The 27,534-nt window shown below is 44.1% G+C and overlaps 2 protein-coding genes across 5 annotated transcripts in view; one reads left to right on the forward strand and one right to left on the reverse strand.

Annotated features, from left to right (window-relative positions):
- HORMAD2 (HORMA domain containing 2) overlaps window positions 1–27,534 on the reverse strand; it is a 95,037-nt gene that overhangs the window by 30,461 nt on the left and 37,042 nt on the right. The window contains exon 2 of one of the 4 annotated variants that reach the window (XM_083478807.1): window positions 22,241–22,275. The exons of 1 other annotated variant lie outside the window; for it this stretch is intronic. The gene's annotated coding sequence lies outside the window, so the exon portion shown is untranslated. Of the gene's footprint in view, window positions 1–21,337; window positions 21,448–21,975; window positions 22,088–22,240; window positions 22,276–27,534 lie in introns of those variants that run through there. 2 more of the 4 variants (XM_083478808.1, XM_083478809.1) reach the window with 2 other exon arrangements.
- On the forward strand, window positions 65–18,041 carry LOC310694880 (acyl-CoA dehydrogenase family member 11-like). The gene is made up of 14 exons (XM_083478670.1): window positions 65–924; window positions 2,033–2,265; window positions 2,796–2,895; window positions 3,935–4,052; window positions 4,964–5,106; window positions 5,705–5,854; window positions 9,179–9,273; window positions 9,798–9,897; window positions 10,692–10,832; window positions 11,416–11,508; window positions 13,164–13,271; window positions 15,110–15,281; window positions 16,981–17,047; window positions 17,764–18,041. Exons 1-14 carry the CDS (start codon window positions 775–777, stop codon window positions 17,888–17,890), a joined length of 1,797 nt encoding a protein of 598 aa, XP_083334796.1. The 5' UTR covers window positions 65–774; the 3' UTR covers window positions 17,891–18,041.

Raw genomic sequence — 27,534 nt, forward strand, 5'->3', positions numbered from 1 at the left:
CTCAGCCGGGCGCTGAATTTAGGCGGGGAAGGGTGCAGGATTCTATTTGACCTGAGGGGGGAAAAACCTCCGTCTGAGGGAAAACCTCGGGCCGTTTAGTTTCATATTAAGCATTAATCCGGGTTCAGTGCCTCAAAGCATCTATCTCCAAAAGCTGGGCTGAGAGAGACTCGCTGCCTGAAAAACTGGAGAGCGATTGCTGCCAGGGTTTGTGGACAATACTGAGCTCGATGGACCAAGGGGCAGCTTCCTATTTTCTTGCAAATGAAGTTGGCTCGGGTCGAGGGAGGGAGTCTGCTCCGCCAGCTCCGCTGTTTCCTTTTCCTCCTTTTGCCGAAGTTGGGGAAACCTTCAGATGGGTGCATTGCAAAGTGTACCTTTCGGCGTTGCTCGCCGGCCTCAACCTGCCGGCTAGCCACTAGCGCAAGGGAAAGATCCATTTTTTTCTTTTTATGCAAACCCCAGCCATGCCTCTGGGGCAATTGACCGCCTGGCCCGCAGAGGAGCTGTCTCTTTCTAAACTTGTTTATGCACGCAGGATCGCCCCCGTTTCGGCTTCCGCCTTTACTGAACTGTTTAATCGTGTTGTTGGAAGGTGGAGGTGGCTCAAGGCGAAACAAACGCGCCCGCTAGGTTCTTTCTTTGGCCGCTTTTGGTTTGCTTTTTGGCTTTTGGTTTGTTTGTTTCTTTATTTATTTTGGCAAGTATTTGGGAATCAAAAGTACAAAGAGGCCAATCGCGTTTTCCAAAGGCTGGAATCAGCAAGCGGAGCCCATGGATCAAAAATGCTCCTCACAGCACCCAAGGGAGCTTTTTGCCAGGAAAGAAATTGGGGTCTTTTGTCAAGAACAGCCTAGGATTGGAAATCCATACCTGGAAGATGCTTTTCTTCAGGATTACTTGAAATCACAGCTACCAACTGAGGTCTGTATTTTATATATCATATTCTATACATAGACACACAGATATATATTTAATGCATGTGCATACACACACAAAATGTTCTGTGACATCTAGAGACTCCTAGAATTGTAGAATTAGAAGGGACTCCACAGGTAATCTCATCCAACCCCCTACAATGCAAGAATCTCAGCTCGTTTGCACAGACAATTTACATGGATTTGACTACTTCCTCAGATTTTTAAAAAAGCAAGACTGAGACTCTTAGGGCAGCACCCCATTCATCCAAATGTAGCAGCCTACACTGAATTCCAAAGTTGTTCTTGAAAATGGAAATAGAGACAGGTTAGTAAAATTCCTATTCCTATACCAAGGACCACTGCACAAGCCACCACTATCTTTTGCATGTTGCTAAAGGTCCTGTTCTCTCACGTGTGTTACTTGACCCTAAAGAGGAAGGTACCTTCCACTGAATCAAACCAATTGGCCTATCTAGCTCAGTATTGTCTATATTTGACTGGCAGCAGCTCTCCAGGGGTTTGGACAGGGAACCTTTCCCAACCCTACCTGGAGCCACCATTGGGGATTGAACTAGGGACCTTTTGTCTACAAAGCAGATGCTCTTCCCCTGAGTTACAGTAAAGTATCTTGCCCTCCACTGATTTAAAAATCAAATTGGTGTTTGTTCTTTGCTTAAAAGTTATGCAAGAAGCCAGCAGTTTGCCCTGTTCCCAAGCTGCTGTCCACAGTTAAAAACAAACCTCGCTAGTTGAAGCAGGTGAAAAGTGAACTATGTATGGGTCATTATGTATGTGCAGTTATTAAGTAGTAATTTTTTAAAGTGCAAGACAGTCTCCCAAGCCATGTTTTGGAGGAAAGTCCAAAAGTACAGGCAGTGGGGTTGATTCTTTATAACATAAGCACATTTCAAATAGCAGCAATACATAATACTCAGGTATGATCAGTACAAGAGACAGGTGAGGTCAAACAGGGAGCCCAATACTTTGTTTTATGTTCTGCTTGCTGTGATGCTTTGTTTTTATTTTATTTTATTTTATTTTTTATTTATACATAGATACATACATACATACATACATACTTGTCCATCTGCCCACATTCTTTTACTTTGCAGGTGTTTGCTGCCGTAAGTTTGGACCTTGAACAGTTTGGGGCTCGAGTGAAGGATGAAATTGATCTCCTGGGACGCGAGTGTGGGATAAACCCTCCACAACTTAAGCAGTTTGATGCCTGGGGGCGGCGTGTGGATGAAATTATCACCTGCCCAGCCTGGAAGAGGATGAAAGAGATCTCGGCTGAGGAGGGGCTGATTGCTGAGGCTTATGAGAGGAGATACTCTAACTGGAGGTACAAATTTAGTTGACACTTTCAGACTCAGTTGGCCACACTTCAGGGCGGCGAACATGTCCATATACCTCCAGTGCCATTCAAAATGAAATGTCCCTCCAGTGGGGATAGTGACACTTTTCTAGATGAAAGAACTCCCACAGTAGAACTCCCACAGCATGTAATGATTGGCCACCGATTTGGATGGCTTTAAAAGTCAGCAAGGCAAATTCATGTAAGGCTACTATCAATGGCTAGTAGCTACGATGGCTATGTTCTGCCTCCACTGTTGAAGGCAGTAAGCCTCTGAACATCATTTGCTGGGATTTGGAAGTGGGAAGACTGCTGTTGTACTCATGTCCTGCTTGTGAGCTTCTCATTGAGGCATCTGGTTGGCCACTGTGAGAACAGAGTGCTGAACCTGATAGGCCTTTAGCCAAGCTCTTCTTGTGTTTTTGTGTAGCTATAATCCAGCTGAGATCTCTCTATAGCAAATATATTTTCCCCTTGGCATTTCTAAATTCAGCAAGGCTTTGTTTCTCCTTCCACAGCCGCGTTCATCAGATTGCCAAACTGTATCTTTTCGCACCTTCTTCTGGTCTTTTTTCATGTCCTCTGGCTATGACTGATGGAGCAGCAAAAGTAATAGAGGTGAGATCACAAGTCAGTGCTCAGCAGGTAGATCACTATATTGCATTGCTCTGAATTAGACTAAGTTGGGGGTTCATTTCTGGAATGCTGCTACCAAAGTAAAACGCCCTACCCATAAGGTCCCCTTACCAAAAAACAAAACCCCTATGCACAACACTATTATTTACAAACCTTGGAAAGCTGCTAGACTCATACTGAGCTAGGCTAATGGTCTATATAAGACATATTCCTCAGTTCCCCAAGGCCTTCCCTAATAAGGCCAGATTGGGAGTTAGCAAAACTGGTGCATATGTGGCATTCTGGCTCTGCTTAGATCCAAATTGATGCATATCAGCCAGCTCTGCTGAAAAACCTTTTGGTCATTATCTCAGAGGCAGATCTTTGACAGCGCAACTGGTTCTACCACACTGGGCTCTGAGCCTACAGGGCACCATAGTGAACAGAGCAGAATGGAAGGCAAAGGCCGGGGGTGGGGCTCCAAATTTGGCCTTGCACAGGGCGCCACTGATATTTAAAAGACCAAAGTCTAACCCTGACTATCTGGAGTTGTGTAAGACCTCTGTGGAAAAGGTCCCTTGCCTGACTTTGCAGCTTACCCAGCCCTAGCCAGACTTGTCATGGACTGGTTGGATGCAGAGGAGTGGTGGGAGGCACCAGCAAGGGAACCACCAGGCAAAGAAGGCTCAGAACCAGGGCATTTGTGATAGGACAATGATGCAGGGTCAGAGGAAAGTGTTGAAAGCTGAATAAGCAACATGTTTGGTGAGCAGGAATAGGCTGTGGCGGAAGGCAGCCGAGCCTCAGAGGTGTCAGAGGAATGGGGCCAGGAGACAGAAATGAGGCAGGCTGCTGAAGAATTCAGGGAGTCCTGCTGAGACCAGCTCTCCTCCCACCTGGCCTCCCAAAGCATGCAGAAAAATAAAAAGGGAGGAGCAACAAATGACAGGACAAAGGAGCTTTGGGCTGCTGTGGAAGGAACCAGGAGAGGAAATCCTGTTTGTTGTTCTTTCTTCCGTCTGTTTCCTGCAACTCCCAACAGTCCTTGGGTATCCCCAAACCCCTCAAAGAAGTTTTTATCCACTTGACAACACGTGACCCTGCCAAATTCTGGACTTCTGGCCAGTGGATGACTGAACGCAGAGGGGGCTCTGATGTTGGTAAGTCTGCCCCAAAGTGGGAAGTCTGACACAGAGTGCAATACAAAATGCCTTAAGAAATGAGTGGTGGTGCAGTTAGATAATGTTACACCATCAGCCTAAGGGTCTGTTGAGGCATGGCGAGAGGTCATTTAGATGGCCATGTGTATAACGTCTGTTGAGAAATGCACAATTAACATTTCTCCCAACACCTCTTCCATTCCATGCTTTTAACTGCTTCCACATTTCTAATTGAAAAGAAAAACGAACAAATAAAAAACAGTTTACCAACCTGGTAATAAGAAAGATAATACTCTTAAGCATGTGCAGTCTCACAGTTTAAAAATTCAATTAACTCACAGCACCACCATGACTTTATGAATAAAATTTGATAGTTTCTAATGCTTTCTCATGTGATTCTGTGAAACTTGAACTCAGATCTATCCGCAGGCTTCTGGGGAAACACAGCCAGATGGGCAGGTTATAAATAATAAATTATTATTATTATTGTCACATAGGCCAGGCCCATAGTAATCACCATGGCAACATTGCTGGTGGGAAGGTAATATATAACCAATCCTATAGATTGCGAACATTGTAGCTGCTTAAGTTTTCCTATTGCTTAAGTTTCACCTTAGGAACATAGGAAGCTGCCTTATACAGAGTCAGTATTACCTACACAGACTGGCAGCTTTTGTCCAGGGCTTGGGGCAGGGGTCTTTGCCAGCCCTACCTAGAAATGCTGGGGTTTGATCCTGGGAACTTCTTCATATGAAGCAGGTGCCATGACCTTTTCCCAAGGTTACTGAGGTGCCAGCTTCTTTTTTCTCTACACTGCTGAATGATAATGTTGCTTTTTCTTCAGCTTGAAGCCAGTGCTGGTTATTTGTGAAGATCAGCAGCAGCTAAGACTGGGTGTTCTTTTCTTGCAGCTAGTGGCACAGAGACAGTAGCCCTGGAACTCCCTGATGGCAGCTACAGTCTCCATGGCTTGAAATGGTTTACTTCGGCCACCGATTCAGATATAACTTTGACACTGGCAAGGAGCATGACTGCTGATGGACAAATACAGCAGGTCAGATTCCTAACTGGGGAAACTGAAGGACCAGCTCACAAGCAGTAATCAGTAATGTGGAAGAGGGGTGAGAAACAGGGTCCTTCACTGGCCATTTTGACAGGCGTTGGGGCCACTTACCTGCCCCTCACCTGACATCACATGATCCATTGGGCTGTGTTAATCAGCTGATCAGCGCTTATAGCAAGACCCCCTTTGGGCAGGAATCAGCTGCACTAAGAAGCTCTGAGAACTCTGTAGCACAGCCAATCCCTGCAGGGTTTGCATCATCATCGAAGAAGCTGATCAGCACTGACAGCAAACCTTGTTTGCCAAGAAACTGTCCAGCGTAGTACACTTTAAGGATCCTGATTGTTCCCTTACAGCCATGTCTTTGCCTGCCACATCCTCATTTCACATACGTGTCAGGTGAGGATCAGGTGGGCTTGGTTTGCAGAAAACAGCTTCACAGGCCAAAGAGAACCCTTGCCTGGCCTAATTTGGTTCACAGACTGGAGGTTTCCCATTGCTGCACTAATGTATTGCACAATGTATTCATTCTAGCTCCATTCTCCTTGTTACCAGTCAGTGTTTCTCACCTTTGCATTCTCGGCTGCAGGGTTCCCAAGGTCTGTCTCTGTTCTACCTGAAGATGCGCGATGAGGAAGGGAAGCTGAATGGGATTGAGATACAACGGCTGAAAGACAAGCTGGGCACAAGGCAACTGCCGACCGCAGAGCTCCTCCTAAATGGAGCCAAGTCACTCAAGGTGAGCAAAAAGAAAAAGGTGTGGAGGAAAACTTCCTGCAAAACTATTTTGCCTTACCAGACCTTAATATTAATACAATCGATGGATTCTATGAGCAGCTCCCTCTTTGGCCACCCACTGACCCGGAAGAAATCCACGGTCTCATTTCTAATCTCAAAGTTGGAAAAGCCCCCGGTCCTGACCTAGTCCTGGCGGAAGCTATAAAACTTCACGCAGACTGGTGGGCGAAAATCCTGGCCGTTACTTTTGATGCCGTAAACAACAGTGGGAAGGTTCCAAGAATATGGAAGGATGCGATTATTATTCCAATTCATAAAAAAGGGCTCGACAGATGATCCGGGAAATTACAGGAATATCAGCTTATTGTCCATAATTGGGAAAATATATGCACGGTTCTTGTTAACTAAGCTTACTAAGTGGGCCGAAGAGAACAACCTGATTGGGCCTGAACAGGCTGGTTTTAGATCGAATCAGTCAGCGGTCAATCATGTCTTAGTTTTATACCACCTTGCCCGGAAATATTCCGCCCCAATTAGAGGCCAACTTTGTGCGGCCTTTATTGATTTAAAGGCTGCTTTTGACAGCATCCCCAGAGGACTACTTTGGGGGAAATTAGCACGATGGGGAATAGACAAAAGGCTTTTGTGGCTAATAACTAAACTGCATGACGGATCGGCCGCTAGGGTGAGAATCACTCCGGCAGGAGACCTCTCGAATCCAGTAACCATCAATAGAGGTGTTCGTCAAGGATGTATCCTTGCTCCGACCCTTTTTAATCTATTTATAAGCGATATGAGGGCGCCTCTGATAGATTCTCAAGAGACGATCCACGCCCCCCGGCTTGCCCAATATCGTTGCCCCCTTCTACTCTACGCAGACGACGCAGTGATCCTATCTTTTTCAAGAGTTGGCCTTAGGAGGGCCTTAAAAATTTTTGGTGCTTACTGCAAATCAAATTTTCTTACAATTAATCACGCAAAGTCCAAAGTCCTAATTTTCACCAAGAGTCGAAAAACCTATAATTGGAGAATAGACGGGAAAGCCATAGACCAAGTTTTTAAATTTCAATACTTGGGTGTCCTTCTCCAACACAACATGGGCTGGAAGGTCCATCTTGCATATGTATTAAATAGAGCTAAAGCCCTTTCCTTTGCGCTACTGCATTTTTTCTTTTCAGATGGGGCTTTCCATATTCCATCAGTGTTAAAAGTTTTCAAGGCAAAGGTGATTGCAACAATAGCATATGCAATCCCAATATGGGGGTCCTTTGTGAATCTAACCCAGTTGGAGGTAATCCAAAACCAACTGCTAAGAAGGTTGCTAAAACTACCCAGGTGTGTAGGCAATACAGCTATACGACTTGAACTAAATGTGACATCTCTAGAAACCACACTATGGAAATGCATCCTCTGTTACTGGTTGGCATTATGGCATAAACTCCCATATCTCCACTTGATACAGTGTCTCTGGAGAGATGACTTCCCTAGCCCTTGGGCAAAAATAATACATGGGAAACTTGTGTCCTTAGGACTATCTCCATCTGAACTACTAAAATTGGATTTAATTTCTGCCAAGAGAATTATAACTCACAGATTAGAGGAGATCGATTTACAATTTAATATTGCGACAGGTGGTGGCACCTGTTCGCCGATAAACCTTGGCTTAACACCACCAACGAAACTCCCAGCTTATTTAACTACCTTATCTGTGGTGATGCACAGGTATGCCTTTATAAAGGCTAGATTCAATGTTTTCCCATCAAATGTGTTGGGTAACAGACTCTCCAACGGACAGATCTCACTCCTCTGTGACTGTAAAAGTGGATCTATAGAATCGTTATACCATACAATCTTCTGTTGTCCATTACATTCGGCTCCACGGTCCAAGTTTCTGGCCCCATATTTATCGAGAATTGCTGACAGACCTCAGGAAGCCCAAATAATATACTTATTAAACGACGAAGACTCAAGTAGATCCCTTGCAGTCGCTAGATACCTGATTAATGTCTTATTTCATAAGAGGAGAAATGGATCACTGTATGACTCTGACAGCTTAGCCAAACTTAAGAACCATCAATAAGTGCCAGAACTAAGACGCATATCCCCAAGGGATTTGAATTACGGTTGACACAGAGGGAGCTTATTGTATATAGTGTTTACTTAATTGAAGTAAAATTGGTTTTATATGGGTGTTTTAACTTGGAATTGTTTTAAATTGTTTGTTTATGGATAAATCTTGATGTATTGTTTTAGATATGGGCCAATGGCCGTAATAAATCAAATCAAAGAGCTCCTCCTAAATGGAGCCAAGTCACTCAAGGTGAGCAAAAAGAAAAAGGTGTGGAGGAAAACTTCCTGCAAAGCTCAGTTTCTACCTCCCTGGTATGAGACCAATGAAAGGAAGGTGCTCTGGAGCAGAGCAGCTCTCTGTGGATTTTGCCCATGCATGGAGCTGCCATGCAGGTGCAGAAGCAGACATCTAACAGCCAAAGCAGCATGGATTAGAATTTCCGCCTCCTTAGGAAAACCAAGTTACTAGCAAAAAAGAAACAGCATCAGACTGTTGAACAATGCCTTCTGGAGTACTATGGTACTCAGAGGAAGACTAAGAGCAGGCCAATGCACTCTGTGGCCTCTACCTTACAATCTCCTCACAGATGGGGAACCTCAGACCCGGAGGCCAAATGCGGTGCTCCGGGTCTCTCTATCTGGGCCTTAAAACTCCTCATGCCACACACCCTACTGGCCCTATTTTATACCACAAGGGTTGTTTTTTTTTCTGGCCAGGGTGGAATGTGTCCTCGAACTCCAATAATGGCCTTTGTTTGTCTGGATGGAGAATAAAGAGGTGTGTGTGTTGAAAGTAGATTATTGTCCATGATCACTTTTGCCTTTGGTCCCATCCACCACTGGCATCCTCGAAAATTTGTTCCTTGGCCTTCGTGCCCTTTCTGCTTCTGTTATGCAGATCCTTACCAAAGAATTGCATCAATTGTCTGTTAGCATGTTTCAGGTTTGTTTTGCTTACTGAGCTGCCCCCTCACCCCATTCCTGTTGTTTATACCCTATGAGCTGCTCTTCCCTTCCTAATGGCTAGATATGTATCTATGCAACTGTGCTGTGTGTACGTATTTCTTGACTGAAGAATTTGTGCAGAGTTCCCACTGCTCTGCTTAGGAGTTACGGGCAGGCAGAAAAGGTATTATAGGCTTTTTATGCCCCAGGGAGAACATGAGAGAAAGCAAATAGATTCCATTTTTACTAAATTGCAATCCAGACCATGCTAATTAACCTTATTCTGGCTTTTTCTGCTTCATGCTTCCAGATCTCTGCAGAGGGCCGGGGTGTGGCTTCCATTGCAAACATGCTGACCATCACTAGGATCCACAATGTCATTTATGCAGTTGCGTGCATGAGAAGGTAATTCATGTCCTCTTCCCTAAGACCTACTGGGCCCTTGGGCTTAATTATGGTTCTTTGAATCATGCTGCTGTCTGAATAAGCATTAAAGTAAGATGAGGTTGGCTGTGAAAATGCTGTTAAGAAACTCCTGGTTTCCAAATGGTGGTAGTAAACTACAGTTCCCAGGATTCCTTTGGGAGAATCATGTACTTGCAGTGTATGGTGCAGATGGTAACTTCCATGTTACTATCTCTCAAATAAAACCACTGCTTGTGGGCTATAATTAGCTACCTCAATCAGAAGTCTACACAGAGGAAGAATGAGGAACCTGAGACACTCCAGATGTTGTCAGACTACAGCTCCCATAATTTCTGACCATTGGCCATGCTGGCTGGGGCTGGTGCAAGTTGTAGTCCAGCAACATCTGGAAGGCCACAGGTTAGTCACTCCTCTCAACAGCTGTGGCCTTTGCGACCTTGGGGCATGTCTTCTCACATGTGACCTTTGCATTTAATTAGCTAAAAATTGCCTTCCATCTCCAGAGTGATCGCCCTGGCAAGAGATTATGCCACCAAGAGGGAAGCCTTTGGGAAACCCCTGAAGGCTCACCCTTTGCACATGCAGACTTTGGCTCGAATGGAGGTGAGCATTCAGAGGTGCTGGTTTTGTTTGACCTTGACCCTTGAGGTCTTCCCCTGCCACCTATGAAGCACGTGAGACTCCCCTCCACATTCACCTTCCTCTTGGTCGTGAGGTGAAGGTGGTTTCTTCTTTCTCCCTTGAAAAGCCCATAGAGCCGAAGGAGGAAGTTGGAAGAGTGAGGTTCTTTCTCACAGCCTCTTTCAGCTCCATGTGCTTTTCAGACCTCAGATAAATTCTGTTGTATCCAGCAGCTCCCTTAGAAAAGCAGAATGCCCGTGTTTTTCTGTCTCAAGGTGGGGTGGGAGCTTACCAGTGGAAGTGCAAAAAGAAGTGACCAGAGGTGGTGGCAATGGCTCTCCAGGATTTCAGGCAGGGAACCTGGATATATCGGGCACTGAACCAGGATTTCAGGCAGCCCTAGCTGGATATGTCTGGCATCAAACTTGGGACCTAATGCATGCTAGGCAAATGCTCTACCAGTAAGCTAAAATCCTTAAGACATAGGAATCTGTCTTAAACTGAGTAAGACATTGTTTTCCATCTAGTTCATTATTGTCTACATTAGCTGGCACTGGCTTTCCAGTGTGTCAGGCAGGGAACACTTCCAGCCCTACCTGGATATTCCAGGGATGAATCCTGGGACTTTTTGTATGCCAACCAGGTGTTCTGCCCCTCAGCTACCGCCCTTGCCCAATATGACATCTTTGTTTCTGCAGCCAAGTGATACTTGTTGTAAGAACATTGTGTGCTCCTCCACCCTGCCCCAATGATCCCACGCTGTCTTGCTCCTGCAGGTCCAAGCTCGAGGAGCATTCCTGCTGATGATGGAGATAGGGAAATTGCTTGGACTAGAAGAAACCAAGAAGGACACTGAACAAGACCAGCACATGCTTAGGCTGCTGACGGCTGTTGCCAAACTTTACACTGGGAAACAAGTAGTGTTTCAAGGCCTAGAATTTGGTTTCATGGTTTAGCTACATATTGGGCTCTGAAGCAAAAAGGGAGGATTCACAGAGGAGCCAGGTGCTAATTGTGGGGGAGGAAAGGAAAGGAAAGGAAAGGAAAGGAAAGGAAAGGAAAGGAAAGGAAAGGAAAGGAAAGGAAAGGAAAGGAAAGGAAAGGAAAGGAAAGGACAAAACTTGGTAATTGTTTAATGGCCAAGTGGTTGTGAAATAGTAACACCCTGCCAGGGTAAGCGTATTCAAGAAATTGAACTATTATAAACATATTGGAATGATAGCTACTCAGATGTTTACCTGGATGGGCCTCTGCCCTAGGGTGGTCCCTTAGCCTTGATCCTCTTTTCAACAAGCCTTTCCCACCCCCAGATTCTAGAGAGTGCAAAGTGGGATAGTGCAAATGTGCTGCATTTGACCTCCCCACACCCCAGTCTGCTGACAGGTCTGTAATGCGCTTTAGATGTATATGAAGTTGTCAGAGATGGGCGGAGACCAGGAGCAGATCTCTGGGTGTTCAAGGTTAATGGGAATGTGCACATACCGCATGTCTTTGTTGCAGGCTGTTGCGGTTACCTCAGAAGGGCTGGAGTGTTTTGGAGGCCAGGGCTACATGGAAGATACAGGCCTGGCAGGAATTTTACGGGATGCCCAGGTATTAAGCCACACACCCACACCCTGCAAAAAAGGCATTTTAGCTTCTCCTTCTTTTAGCAGCTTATATCCTATAGCAGTGCTGTTGAGGTAGAGCAGGGGACAAAAACTGGCTTCAGAATCCTGGTGGTGGCTTCATTATTTGGAGTCTCCAGGAGCTTAGACATTGCTTGTCACAGTGGTCTAAGCTCACAATAGAATTAGTTATTTTCACTCTTCTTTCAGGTAAAAGTTCTGAGGTTGAAAAATGTACTCTCTGCATCAGTTTCTCCAGGATTAAGAATGCACCAGCTGTTGATACAGAATGTCTTAGAAAGAGCAGCTTCAAACTGTGTCCCTACAGCTTGTAACTGGATTTACACGCCAAATACCAGGGACTTCAATTTAACGGCAGGTGTTAATCATGAGTTAGATACAATCCCTTAGTGCCAATGTTATTTCTTCAAACATGAATATTTATTGTAAGCCGATATAAGTCTCCTGAGATGCCCCAACCCTCTGTCTGCTGTAACGAATGAACAGAGCTGGCAGATTGTGAAAGATGGACCAGTTCTCAGCACTATCATGGAATAGTTATGCAAACATAAACAGGCTATATTTGGGAGGGGCATTCAAAAATATTAGTTGGAGGACAATCCCTTCTCTATTGCAAAGCACATCCAGGAGACTGCATTTCATCAGAGAAGGGCTGGGGGCACGTGTCACCATTCCACTCTCACTTGTTTACAGCGGTCTTCTGTTCTTTTTTTTTGGCCGGGGGCGAGTGTGCACTGGGCGGGGGCCGGACATACAGGGCCCAGAAAACCCAACATGCCAGGCTTTCCCTCACCGCCAACACTGCTAAGTGTACGTACATGGGGCATGGAGGGTTCACGGAGCCTGCGTGCTAGTTCATCCCTGGCCACCAGAATCAAGCGGGGCTACACCCCTGCCCACCCATGCAGGGAGAAGCCTAGCTGACCGACATGGCCCTTGGCTGGCAAATCCCCATCCCACCCTGACACTGGGCAGGCAGACATTCAGCAAGGGGGCTGGGGACACAGCTGTCAGGCCAGGCCAGGCTCCAGAGCTGATAAACCCCAGCAGCAGGCAGGTAGGACAGGAATCCCTGTGTGGCTCACACCCCCTAAAAATCATGCGCCTGCTGCTCTCCCCCCCCCCCCGCCCCATGCTATTCCCCTGCTTGTGAATATAGTCTGGATGGGAACATCACAGATGGTAGAAAGCAGCTGTCAGGAAAGAGCTCAGCATCCTCTGCTACCCATTTTCCAACCCAAAACCGTGCTGACCAGTGTATTTTGTGACCAGAAAGGGCAATTTTTTCTCAGCTTTCTACATTTATTTTCTTCAGTCTTTGCCAGCTTGGTGCCCTCCAGTTGTTTTGGACTACAATTCTTGGCAGTCCCAGCCAGCACAGCCATAGAATGCTAGAGCTGGTGGGAGTTATAGTCCAAAACATCTGGAGGGTGACAGATTGGCAGAGATTGATATATTGCAGAGATTTCAGTAGCGATATTTCATCTGGAGTGACATGCAGTTCTTACTCTTCTATCCATTACTAGTCTAACATCTCAACTTTCCCTCAACGTCTTAGATTTTGGCTTTCTTCACTTGTCATTTTGTTTGCTGTCCCACTTTTTTCTGACTCCCTGACAGGTGCTAACTATCTGGGAAGGAACAACCAATATCCTCTCTCTGGATGTTCTGCGCTCCCTAGTCAAGAGCCAAGGAAAAGTGCTGGATGCATTTTTCTCTACTGCCCAGGTGAGCATTCCTCAACAAGGACACATTACTGTTAATGTCACTGCTACAAATGTAATCCTAAACTATACAGTGGTACCTCAGGTTAAGTACTTAATTCGTTCCGGCGGTCCGTACTTAACCTGAAACTGTTCTTAACCTGAAGCACCACTTTAGCTAATGGGGCCTCCTGCTGCCGCTGCGCCACCGGAGCATGATTTCTGTTCTCATCCTGAAGCAAAGTTCTTAACCTGAAGCACTATTTCTGGGTTAGCGGAGTCTGTAACCTGAAGCGACACTTTACTGTTAATGCCACTGCTACAAATGTAATCCTAAACTATACCTACCTTCCAACCTGGTGCCTTCCTAATGGTTTTGACTGCAATTCCCAACAGCCATGGCCAACAGAGTTGTGCTGGCAGGGGGTGATGGTATGTGTGTGTGTGTGTGTGGTTTTGTTAAACTTATATTCTACCCTTCCACCCAAACTTATATTCCATCCTTCCACCCAAAGGAGCCCAGTAAGCAAGCAAGCAATAATACAATCAAACATCTTAAAAACCATTCCAGTACAGATGCAGACTGGGAAATATATCCGCTTAAAAGGCTTGTTGAAAGAGGAAGGTCTTCAGCAGGTACCAAAAAGGCAACAGAAGTGGCACATAATGTTCAAAAGGAGCAGATTCCAAAGGGCAGGTGCCAGAACCCTAAAGACCTGATTCTTACAATGTGTGGAATGAACCTCCTGGTAAGATGGCATCTGCAGAAGGCCCTCACCTCCAGAGCATAATCATTGACTGGGTATATAGGGGGTGAGATGAACGTTCAGGTACTGTGGTCCCAAGTTCTATAGGGTTTTATACACCAAAGCCAACATATTGAACATAGCCTAGTTTGTGGCTGAATCCCTCTGGTGGGCACCATGCTGGAGAAGGCTGCATTAAGCTACTCTTAAGATTGCAGAAGGTGGAAAGGAGTGCATAAGCCACATCCATTCCTGTGCCCTCAGCTGTGATGAAGAGATTGCAGCAGTTTGTCTGTGCTAGAGTGGTTTTCAAAGAGACAAAGCTCAAATATCATGAATATAAAGACGAATGGTTGTTTTCTAGAGTTTGTGAATAGACATGTGTGTAATAGGGGCCAAAGTATTTAAGAAATCACTGTACTTTTTAACCATCATGTTGGCTGGGGCTAACAGGAGTTATAGTCTGAAAGGCAGAGGGTAACAGGTTGAGGAGCAGGCCACTATTAAGAGGTGACAAAAACATCTAGCATAGATGGCTTGATTCTTAGCCATGCTGTCAAATGGAAGGTTATACCAGCTGCACTTATACACTGCAGCCGACACACTAAAATGTCATGAAACACAGTTTGGAAAGCTCTGACTCAAGGTTTAACGTATTTGATCCCGGCTGTATTTTTGTATTTCATTCCATCTAACATCATGTGTGTTTATTCTATGACATGGGAGGGGGAAATGACCCTCCAGATGTGATTGGGAAGCTGCAACATGGGATTTGGTGTCTCCATCAACTAGCTGACATGGGCACTATTCAGGAATGATAGGTGTAGTCTAAAAATAGCTGGAGGACTACAGACTCCCCCCTCCCCATTGCACTATGTGATAACGCTTACACATGTGATAAAGTGGACTCAAGTTCTTAAAAGTTTATGTCATACTAACAACTGTAAATCCTTTAAGGTACCCCAAGCCTCTTTCTTGTTCAGATCAACATAGTTGTCCGGGGAAAAATGTAAACTTTGGTTCAGATTTGCTAACAGCTGAAATGATGGTTTAGATTGGACAGCAGTACTGGCTGTTTTGAGAAACACTGATTACCATATGATTGATTTCCTTGCAGGCCAGGTTGAAGGTGGCGCTTAGCGTCTCTGAACTGGAAATTTCTGTGCAAATAGTTCAAAATGCTCTCCACAAACTCAGACAGTTCACTCAGAAAATAAGCTTAAAGGGGGAAGCCGCGATGCAGCTGTCTGCAAGAGACTTTGCCTATGCTCTGGCACGGATCTATGGAGGTAATGAAAAATGCTGTTAAATACAGTGGTGCCTCGCAAGACGAAAAGAATCCGTTCTGTGATTCTCTTCGTCTACCGGTTTTTTCGTCTTGCAAAGTAAGCCCATTGGAGGATTAGCGGATTAGCGCTATTAGCGGCTTTTAGCGGCTTATCTGCTGATCGGATCAGCTAATAAGCGGCTTAGGGGGGGAGGGGAAAAAAACCAGCAGGAACTCGCAAGGCATTGTCGTCTTGGTTTTTGCGAAGCACCTCCAAAACGGAAAACTCTTTCGTCTAGCGAGTTTTCCGTCTTGCGAGGCATTCGTCTTGCAGGGCACCACTGTAATCACTTTGCCAGCTTACTACAGAATGATGTAGAATTCAGTGCAGTAGGCTGAAGCTTACGATCACCAGGCATTTCTGGGTGATCTTCCAACCCAACTCTGAATTGCGAGTCTATGACCAATGATTAAAAAGTGGCATTTTTTTGACTGGATGCACAGCCACGTAGCAAGTGACTCATCTCAGGCAGGAGTAAAATGTCTTAATGTAAAAGATGCAATAAATTTACTTTGGGATAGGGAGAAGAAATCCATGATTGAAAAACAGCTGTTTCTAATACCTTGACAATCAAAAGAGGATTTTTGACAGGCACAAAATGTGTTCTGGTTCCCGATACAAAGGAGAGTCTGGCTCCCTCAGTACAACTAACATCATATGGCACATAGCAGTACACAAGAGGGCAGCACCAAATCAGTGGACATCAAAAAGATTTAAGTTATCAGCACAGAACTGAATTTATTGGAAAGCCAGCACATCAAGCTGGACTAGTTTATTTTCACTGAGGCAATTGTTCCTAAGAACATGTCTCGGAATTCTTCAGAAGATGCTGGATGCACAATCTCCTGTCCATGTGAACTGCTGTAGTTTTAAGCAAGCAGGCTGCCAGTGATTAGTGTAATTTCAGAGAATCCAATGGCCAAGTCATCTTTCCTTGTTGCTCCCAATCACTACCATTTTCTGTTCCACCACCTGTGACTACCTGATCTATTGACTACTTCCTCAGGCATACACCCATCTGGAAACACTATCTCCATTACCTTCTAGTTTAAATTCCATTTTTCAGCTTTTGCCTCTGAAATTAAGTTTGCCAAAGACAAAACACCTGGCAGGGGTGTGAAAGAGATGGCACTAGATCTTTGGACTTCTGTTACTTTAGGTGTATACGGGGATGGGGGGATATTCACAAACTAGTCTATGCCACAAAGGCCCACCATGGGCCAGAATGACTCATGTATGACTGGCAGATCTCTGGCACAGGCATGGAGAAATTTTTTCAGTTAGAGGGTTGCATACCATTCAGGGAATCCTTTCAGGGACCACAGACTTGTGATGAGTAAGGCCAAAACCCAAAGTGGTGGAGAAATAAATGTAAATTTTACCTTTTGCAATAGAGTAGCTTCTATGCACCTGTGTCCTCCAGCAAGCAGCATTATTAGAGCTCAAGGGAATACTCCAGCCAGCCTAAACAGGCAAATATTATATGACAGAAGGGTGGTGAGGGGTGGGTCTAGGGAGAGCCTTAAGGGCCCAGTTAAGAGGTGCTTGAGCGCCATATTTGACCCCTGAACCTGAGGTTTCCCCTCCCTGCTGTAGCAGAATAATGTTACTAGGACGATAGCTCAGTAATGCTAACTACCTATATATTTGCTTTACATAGGAGTTCTCCTGCTGGAATATGCTGCCAGGCCGAATGCATCAGCCACAGACATCTATACTGCTCAGAGGTATTAAATAAGCTTAGTCCATCCTCCAAAGCAATTTCTAAGATGGCACAGACATATTCATATTTTTAACTGCTTAAGAAAGGGGGGGCAGTCCTGGAATGCTGAAAGTCAGTGCAGCTGTCAAGGCTGAAGAGAAGCAGTTTAGATCCGACAACCTCTCATACGGCTCTAGAGAGCCAGGCTGTATGCATGTAGGGAAGCGAGAGAGGGACATGATGAGAGGACAGAGCTGTGTGATATTGGTGGGAAGGTGGTCAACTCTCACATAAGCATTTCAGAGTGGTCAGTCAAATCTATCCAGTAGCCTGCCCTGTACTGTTTGGTTTTCTAAAGGGACCACACGTGCCTTGTGATCATTAGGCTCCAGAAAATAGGTGGCAGAGCAGATGGTCTCAAATCTCATCACTAAATATTAATATTAAATGTTGATGCTTATGGCAAAGAGATAGTATTTAGTTTCCCACATACATCAGGGCAGTTTCTTGCAAACCTTTAGCCAGGCGGGAAATCTATGGCCCGCCGTAAGTTGCTGAACTAGAACTCCCATCAGCCTTGACAGAGGCTGATGGGAGATGTAGCTGAGCAACACCTGGAGGGCCAAGGGTTCACCACCTCTGCTTAATGCAGTAGGAGAATCAGTGATGGGTTTAAAGTTTAAAACCAGATTTCCAGTTTAAATCGGTTGTACACAAAGGGCTTTGCTGCAACTCTTACAGATGGTGTCACCAAGACATGTGCCCTGTGGACAGTGAAGACAAAGCTGGGTCTTATAGCACTGGAGCAGCTTCTCTGGATACTTCCTTGGTTTATGACAAACACCCAGTTCTGAAAGGAAGACTGTAAGAAGGAAGGCAGAAGAGATGCTATGCACTATCCTGGAATAAAGAAGTTAGTGGGGACAGGGACAGTTCTGATATAATAAAAATGGTATTGCTTACCCTGAAATAAGCTGGCAAAGATTGCAGTAAATAAAAGCAGAAATTTGAGAAACAAACAGCCTTTGTCACAAAACACTGCATTCAAGTGTGTGCATTCAACTCTTTTCAGTTCTTAATTTTTAACAGCCATGAGGATATGGAAAGGAGTGTATGAGCCCAAGTCTGGATGCAAACCATGGCTGCAAGTCACAGTTGAACAGATCCCCAAGTTACTCTTTGTGCCTCTACCTTAATGACATACAGGTATGTTATGACCACTCAGCTTAATCAACCTCTAGCTCATTATGGAATACAAACCAAACCTGACCTGTAAGGACAGTGGCATTGTGTCAAAAGGTTTGGAATGTGGCTCCTCCATTGGACACCTGCTTAGCTCCCAGTTACATTTCATGTACACTTGTCAACAAACACAAACAAAGATATTAACAGGGCTAAATGATATCGGTTACAAAGCAGTGTGTGTGTGTGTGTGTGCGCGCGCACACACACGCGTGCACCCCAACTAATAAGTTCTGAAGGCTCTGTCTTTGCCCATATAACTGCTGCAAACCAAAGAGACCCCATTTAAGCCCTAGGAACCTTTCCAATTTGCAAGCACTTAGGCTGCAACTCCAAAAGCTGTAGGTGGTTTCAGAAGAAAATCCATGGAATTAATTAGATGGAAAGCCAATTTATCCAGCCAGATGGGTGTTAGCTGCTCCTAATGAACCACAAAGGAATCCAAGGAGTGGCAGCTCCAAGTAGCCTCAGCACACAGACCAAAGACTACAGACCAAATGTTCATATCAAGTCTCATCCACTTGCAAAATGGTTTACACAGGAACGTCTTTCCAGAGAGTGTGATGGAGCTCCCAGAGGGGATGACAGAGAAGGCTATAAACATGGAGATTCTTGCCAAAACAGATCAGATGAAAGAAAAGTGCTAGGAAGAGCTCTAGTTTTATTGTGGAATACTTAGCTGGGCTGCTTAAAGGGAGTAAGGAGAAAGAAATTGGTAGCAGATTTATATGGTAAACTGGGAAATTTATATGGCGAACTGCAGAATATTAGACCTTATTTTCACCATCTATTTGTACCATTAAAACCACACTGCCACAGTGCGCAACACAATTATGCTTTTCCTTCAAAAATCATCTCTCTATTCACCCACTTTAATGGATAAGTACTGATAAACTCCATTGCAACTCCCACCTCTTAAAAAAAGAGTGCTATGCATCTTTGCTGCATACTCCCATAACATTTAATTTTCTATTAAAAATCCAAAAGCCAAATTAGAGCCAGACTTTGTATTGCCCGTTCTCCCAGCTGGAAGAAAGGGGGAGTACAAAGAAGCTTCGTACATCCCCAAGCTGCCTTAAAAGGTGCAAAGTCTCTTCCTATGCCTCTTGGAAAGACTTGATTTTCATTCCCAAATGCTTCCCTTGTATGACTGTGTTGTAATCAACACACACACCTTTTCACAGAGAACACGGAAAGAAAGAAAAGTGACAGGGCTTTCTTCTATTGGGTATTCCAATACACTCGAAAACTTCACTTTAGAAGGCATTGCCCTATCTTGGCAATAGGTTACTTCTAACTTTGCAATCTCTTTTCGGAAGATTGGTTTGCTTATTACACCACTGCTGCTGGAGTCTCTCTTCTTCCTCCATGCTGCTATTAATACACAGCCCCCCTTGGTATGGTTGGAGGGCTTTACTGGCAGTGCCACACATTCCCCACAGTTGCTGGCTTGGGTACAGTTGCCCACAGGAAGATCAGTGCTGCCTACGAACTTGTGCCATGAGGAAGACATCTCAAGCTGAGGCAGTTTCCAGTGGTGGCAGCCGTGTGATAAGGGAAACATGTTCAGTAGTCAAATTCTACAGGCTGGGGCAGAGGAATATAGAGGCACGTCACTACTTGGTGGAATATTTAGGCAGAAGCTGCTTCAGCTTCCCCTAGCAAATGAATTGCAGAAAAAAATGTATTTTCACACCCACCAACCAAAACCTATAAGTGTTTTTTGTTGGCAGGGTTGGGTTGGCAAGATGATATTAAAATAAAAATAGGAGGACTCAAGACTATTCATAGCACAGCAGTAGAAAAGTGATTTTAATGTAAGGGGCACATTTTCGTTTTAGATGAGTTGTATCATTACATACATATCTTTTTGGGGGGGGCAGTTGTTAAAATGCCCTAGTTTGGGGGCCTTGGCAAACCAGTTTTCACTGACTCTCCTGTGCAGAAAAGCCCCGTACAAATCAAAGCCACCCCCCATTCACTTTGGGGTTCTCCTTGTGAGAGGGGGAGCCTGGCCAACAGTATTATTTGACTTTGCATGCAGCCTTCCCAGTGCAGCGAAGCAGCTCTGCCTTCTGTGTAAACTATCTTTTTTTAAGAAGAAAAAAGTGGGGGCAAGGATAGCATTTTAACAGCTAGTAATAAGCCCAAACACCAGTTCCTTCAAAACAAATTGCATGTACAAGAGTCTTCCAATGAGGTGCCAGTTTAAAAATACAACCCTGAACAGGAATGGTCTGTCCAATCCCCCTTCCCTCTCACTTCCCTCAAACAAGCGTACACTTTCTTTAGCCAAAGTGGTCCAGGCATTGCCCACCTTGAGCCACAAGTCTGCCAACATCGGCAAAGGACTGCCCAATGTGGAGATCTGCAACCCATTCTGCCGCCCCTTCCGCCACGCCTGCCCTTTCGTGCAGCAAGGATAACTAAGCCCACTCTAAGAACAGAGAGGGAGAGAGGGTTTTTTTTTTGAGAAAGCAGCTCCCATTTCTTCTAGCAGCAACAACTTCCCAAACAGCAGGTTGCTGTTGGGAAGTAACAGGAGTGAATGGGGAAAAAGAAAGCATAAGCACTGACGCTACAAGGTATTCACAAGGTCTCTGGACCGATTACCCTTCTTCTCACAGCAAGGTAGAATCATCCGTCTGCAGCACAGTTCAGAGAGCAGGGCAACAGATGCCAGCGGGGAAGTATCCAGACCCTCTTTTCGTCGTCTTCCAGCAAAATCCACACAAAATTTACATGAGGTGGATGAAAATGACACTGGGAGGAACAGCTGGAAAGGAGGGGTTTCTGCTCCACTAGTACAGGCCCAGCATCCTGTCCCTCAGCATGTCATCTCTCCTCCCGACTCCAGAGTGCAAGGCTTCTCTCCAGTCCTACCAGCTTCAGTCAGCAGAGAAATGTGTGTATCTGCTTAGCAGGTGAATTTCTCCACAGATTTTTAAACTGCTTTTGGAAGTTCTTTTTTTGTTTGTTTAGTCGTTAATTGTATTGTTTTATTACAGAAGTGTTTGCCTCCCTGGGCTCATTTGCAATGAAGGGCAGGATTATAAATTTAAGAAATGAATACTAAGCGACCCCTGGAACGCGTGAAGGGCAGCTGAAGTGTCCCTGAGCAAGTGCAGAGCGCATTTCCCTTGAGGATCAGATCAGAGGAGGGCTATTTTCAAACTGAGAAGAAACTGAGCCTCTCCAGACCTCTTAGTAGGCTGTAGGCTATCTCGAAGTTGGGGCAAGCACTGGGGACGTTTGTTTCCTTCTTTCCCTATATATCTGGGGGGGGGGGTTGCGACGGCGGGAGGGAAAGCCGCAATTTCCCTCAGACGCAGCTTCCCTTCAGGTCGAACTCCGACGCTTCCCTCAGGCGGGCGCTGAATTTAGGCGGGAAACGGGTAGGATTCTATTTCACCTGAGGGGGGAAAAACCTCCGTCTGAGGGAAAACCTCGGGCCGTTTAGTTTCATATTAAGCATTAATCCGGGTTCAGTGCCTCAAAGCATCTATCTCCAAAGGCTGTGCTGGGAGAAACTCGCTGCCTGAAAACCTGGAGAGCGATTGCTGCCAGGGTTTGTGGACAATACTGAGCTCGATGGACCAAGGGGCAGCTTCCTATTTTCTTGCAAATAAAGTTGGCTCGGGTGGAGGGAGGGAATCTGCTGCGCCAGCTCCGCTGCATCCTCCTCCTCCTCCTCCAATCTTTCCCCGAAACCTTCAATAGGTGCCAGCCCTTTCCAAGGTCCCGTTCAGGCTCGCCCTGCCGGCTACTTGCGCAAGGGAAACGGGTCCTTTGTTTTGTTACAAGCCCCAGTTCCCGCCTCCAGCCATGCCTCTGCTTCTAAACTGGTTTATGCAGGAGGCGTCGTAGTCCCTGTTTCTTATTCCGCCTTTACTGGAACCTCCTTTCCTGAACCTCTGTAGTCATGTTGTTGGTTTCATATTGAAGCATGAATCCGGGTTCAGTGACTAAAAAGCACCTATCTCCAGGCAAGGGCGAGGAGAGACTCCCTGCCTGTACTTAAACCTCCAAATTTAAAACAGCCAAAAACTTACAAAACTTACAAAAACAGACAAGAACCAAGGCAAAATAAGCAAAAGGCCAACACATACATTACAATAAATTTGCAACATAAACATCGCCCCCTGCTCATAAATTAATAAAAAACATCAGTGGTGGTATCACCTAATTACATCCTAAAACATAGATCATAGTTTAAAAGGGTTATCCGAGCCGCACAGGAGTCCGTTTTTCTTCTTTAGGGATAGGACGCTGATCAAAAATCTGGCAACCGTGAGTGATCTTAAGGGGTCTTCATCATTTAGTAGGTATCTCAGTTTGGCTTCATTCAAATCATCGGCGATTCCCTTTAGGTCCCCTCCAAGAGATCCAGGATATATTGATGGCAGGCGGTAAGTGAAGGCGCGGCCCAAGACTGGAATTGATGGCGCGGACCCTGGCCCAGTGCACAATGCTGTGCCTGGTTATCAAAATGCGTGCCCTCATAGCTCCTGCAAGAGAAATTGAAAGAACAGGCCAAGGTCAGGTAACCCCAGGTAAGCAGTCATAGGTTTTTTCTATTTTTTAAAAAAATGATTTTTATTAAAAGTTTAACAATTACAGAAAAAGAGAAAAAAAGAGACAATAAAAAGTTACAATACAATACATCAAAAAACAAAAAATACAGCACAACGATGAAGAAAAAAACAAAAACATTTAAAAACAAAAACATTTAAAAAACACATCCAGTATTTCCATATCCTTGTCTTTCATTTACTTGTTTCATCGACCTCCTCACACCTCCCTTTTTTGTATTCTAATTCAATTTAGCTGTTTCCACAAATCCTTTCCATCTTTCTCAATTTTTGTTCTATAAATTACCTTAACCCAATCTGACCTTAAATTTTACACTTTGGCCCATTAACAATCCATTTTTACTTAATTCTTAATAACATTTCTGCTAAAACCATGTATCTTCATTCCAACATCCTTCTAACATTCATTAATTTTGCTATATTTTTGTAAATATACTTTAATTTTTTTTCCAATCTTCTTCCACCAACTCTTCTCCCTAGTCTCGAATTCTGCCAGTCATTTCCGCCAGTTCCATGTAGTCCATCAGCTTCATCTGCCATTCTTCCCTGGTGGGTAGATCTTGTGTCTTCCGGTGCTTTGCGATGATTATTCTTGCTGCTGTTGTAGCATACATGAAAAAAGTTCTATCCTTCTTTGGCACCAATTGGCCGACCATGCCCAGGAGAAAGGCCTCTGGTTTCTTCAGAAAGGTATATTTAAATACCTTTTTCATTTCATTATAGATCATCTCCCAGAATGCCTTAATCTTTGGGCATGTCCACCAAAGGTGAAAGAATGTACCTTCAATCTCCCCACATTTCCAACATTTGTTATCAAATGATAGATTTTTGCAAGCTTGACTGGTGTTATGTACCACCTGTAAATCATTTTCATTAAATTCTCTCTTAAGGCATTACATGCCGTAAACTTCATACCTGTGGTCCATAACTGTTCCCAGTCAGCCATCATAATGTTATGTCCAACATCTTGTGCCCATTTAATCATAGCGGATTTCACCGTTTCATCCGGAGTATTCCATTTCAACAGCAAGTTATACATTCTTGACAAATTCTTAACTTTGGGATCTAACAATTCTGTTTCCAATTTTGATTTTTCCACCAGGAAGCCTAATTTTTTGTCCATATTGTATGCCTCCATTATTTGATAATAATGAAGCCAATCTCACGCTCTATTTTTTAATTTTTCAAAACTCTGCAGTTTTAGTCTATCTCCCTCTTGCTCCAGAATTTCCCAATACTTCGACCATTTGGCCTCCATATTTAGTTTTTTCTGAGCCTTTGCTTCCATTGGTGACAGCCATCTCGGGGTTTTATTTTCTAACAGATCTTTGTATCTTATCCAGACATTAAACAGTGCTTTCCTGACAATATGGTTTTTAAACGCTTTATGTGCTTTAACCTTGTCATACCACAGATATGCATGCCAGCCAAATACATTATTAAAACCTTCCAAATCCAACACGTCGGTATTTTCAAGAAGCATCCATTCTCTTAGCCAACAAAAAGCGGCTGATTCATAATAAAGTTTAAGGTCTGGCAGGGCAAATCCACCTCTTTCTTTAGCATCAGTTAATATCTTAAATTTTATACGAGGCTTCTTGCCCTGCCAGACAAATCTAGAGATATCTCTCTGCCACTTCTTGAAACAATCCATTTTGTCCAAAATTTGCAATGTTTGAAACAAAAACAGCATTCTTGGCAATACATTCATTTTATTTTTTATTTTTTTAAAGATGTTTATTGAGAATTTTAAAATTACAAAAAAAACAAAGAGAAAAAAAGAAAAACACACGAAACAAATAGCAATTAAACAATACAAATCGATAAAAATTAAAAGCAAAAGCAAAACACATAACACATCAAAGTCAGAAAGCAAAAATAGGCCACAAAGATTTAAAAACAGATCCAATATTCCCAAATCCTTAACTGTCATTACCTTATTTCATTGACCTCCTCACACCTCCCTTTTTTGTATTCTAGTTGTTGATTGTCACAGCAAATCTTTCCATTTTTCATAATATTCTGTCATTAAATTATCTTAATCTATTTTAACTTTATCTTATCATAAAGAACCCTAAAACTTAAAACTTAAATCTTATTTATACCAATTTCTCATAACCATAGCATATTCTTACATAGTTCTTTTTAACATTTCTGCTAAAGCCAAATAATTTCGTTCCAACATTTTTCTAATACTCATTAATTTTAGAAAACATTCCTAAGTAGAATTTTTTTAAACTTTCTTCCAATCTTTATCCAACCTCTCTTCCTCCTGGTCTCGGTTTTTGTCAGTCCTTTCTATCTCATCCATCTAGTTCATTAACCTGGTAACCTTATGTCCGATGCCCTTAAGTCTCTTCCATGTCCCTTCCGCAGATCTTCTTCATATTTATACCTGTACTTTACTTTGTCTTCTGCTCCTTTCACTCGTGGAGACTCCAGCTTGGCAATATTTTTGTCCCTTCTCGACAGATCAACCCCTTCTCCATAGTCCACACTGAACTCCATGTGGTATTTAAAAGCATGTTTCAAGGTCCCTCCAAAGTTGAGGATCCCCACAACTCCAAACTCCTCCTGGCCCAACGCCAGACTTGAAAAGTCAAAACATCCCTGCATAGGGGGGTCTATCCAGCCCTCCATCTCCAAGCCAAACAAGACTCTATCTCTCCAAATCTGGCTTTTTCCAGGTTCATTCGTCAGGTCCAACAACTCATGTTCCTGCTGGGCCACAGTTCCCTCCATCTCTGCCTCCTGGGGTCCAGCCGCAACCTCCTCCCTCATCTGATCTGTCAGAGCACACTCCTGAATTGATTCCTGAGTGGGTTCTATATAAATACCCACTACTTGCCCAAAATTTCTGATCGCAACAGTCATCAAATCCGTCTTCTCATGTAACTGTTCCAATAAAGCACTTGTCTTGCAGAAAGCACGCACCAGAGCCTCCAAGTACATTGTTGTACAAGGTCAAAGTCTGATCCCACGATCTTAATCTATTGCAGCTGCATAGCTCCCCAGTTCAGATTTAATAACAGTTTCACAAGCTCCCTCTAGGGGAAGAACTTCTATTTGTATCCATCTCTCTCTTTTTTTAAAAAAAGCAGATCTAGCAACAAAGCAGATCTAACAACAAAGTTTCCTTTTTCAGATATTTTGTCAATATTTTTTTCCTTTTAACTGCGAAGGAGAACAATGGAATCACTATGTTTGCTATAGTCAATGAACTCTGAAAATGTCTGTCCTGACACCCCGCTCCCAGGTTCAAGACGGTGGAAAATTGCTTTTCTTTACACACTCTTCTGCAAGTTTAAGCAGTCCAGAAAATATCCCCCCTCTTCTACTTCCAAAGGGGGTTAGTAATTTTAGATGATGAAAGTTGGTCCTTTACAAATGGTTTTCTAAACTCTAGCTTGCCATGTCTTTGCTTTAATCTTTCTACAAAAAGCGGAAGGCTGACTTCCTGTTTAGACCTTCCCGCTTCGGTGCCAAATTAAAAAGAATTTCTTAGTCCAATTTTCCGTTCTACTCACGGGTCGTTGTTTAGAGTCCAATTGTCCAAATTTAACCTACTCACGGGTAGTTGTTTTTGTAGCCAGATTGTCACAGGAAAAAGGCAGCGCTCTCTGGCAACGGCTGTGCGGCTTCGCTCCACGGAAGAAGCAGTTGACTCTCAGCACCGCGCCGCTTGCCCCGCTTCGCTCCAGAGCCCGTAACTGGGTTCCTTTGCAAATTGGGGGGGGGGCGCGAAAGGTGCCCGCCGAGTCCCACGGTCACAGGCTCCACCCGCCTGTGATTTTTTAAAGGGTCCCCGCTTCGCCGTAGCGGAACAGACCCGATTTCCGTGGAGCCAGTCCCTCCGGATCAGAGGGAGTCCGCCATTACCGATGGCGCCACCCCGGAAGTCGGCAATACATTCATTTTAATCACAGCGATTCGGCCTAGCAACGATAATTTCAAACTTGACCATGTTTCTAAATCCTTTTTCAATTCAGTCCAACATTTTTCATAGTTATCCTTAAATAAATTCACATTCTTAGCAGTCATGTTAACCCCTAAATATTTCACTTTCTTGACCAGTGTCAATCCTGTCTCCTGAAACTTATCTCTCTCAATCTCAGTTAGATTCTTCTCTAAAACCTTAGTTTTCGTCTTATTCAACTTAAAACCTGCAACCTGACCAAATTCTTGAATCAGTTCTAATACTCTTTTGGTACTAGATTCTGGCTCCTGTAAAGTCAATACCAGATCATCTGCAAATGCTTTCAATTTGTACTGTTTAGCTCCCACTTGTATACCTTTTACCAATTGGTCCCTTCTAATCATATTTAACAAAACCTCTAGGACCGATATAAAAAGTAATGGAGAGATTGGGCAACCTTGTCGTGTTCCTTTCTCAATCTTAAATTCTTCCGTCACCACATTTACAATTAATTTAGCCTTCTGTTCTGAATAAATTGCACCTATACCATTTCCAAAACCTTGATCGACCCCCATCCCCAATACATTTTTCTTCATAAAACTCCAAGAAATGTTGTCAAAGGCTTTCTCCGAGTCCACAAATATCAAAACTGCTTTAGTGTTAATCTTCACTTGTAATTTTTCTAAAATGTTAATTATATTCCTCGTGTTATCAGACAAGTGTCTGCCCGGGAGGAAGCCCGCTTGGTCTTTATGAATTTCT

This window comes from Podarcis liolepis, assembly GCF_965112155.1.
Source record: "Podarcis liolepis genome assembly, chromosome: 15".
In the NCBI taxonomy this organism is placed as follows: domain Eukaryota; kingdom Metazoa; phylum Chordata; class Lepidosauria; order Squamata; family Lacertidae; genus Podarcis; species Podarcis liolepis.

What these genes read in the sequence shown, in the direction of transcription:
- LOC310694880 (XM_083478670.1), top strand. Translation starts at nt 775, where the DNA reads ATGGATCAAAAATGCTCCTCACAGCACCCAAGGGAGCTTTTTGCCAGG. An exon ending in AGGAGATACTCTAACTGGAG is followed by an intron (nt 2,266 to 2,795) that starts GTACAAATTTAG and finishes CTCCTTCCACAG; the next exon opens with CCGCGTTCATCAGATTGCCA. An exon ending in AACTTTACACTGGGAAACAA is followed by an intron (nt 10,833 to 11,415) that starts GTAGTGTTTCAA and finishes TCTTTGTTGCAG; the next exon opens with GCTGTTGCGGTTACCTCAGA.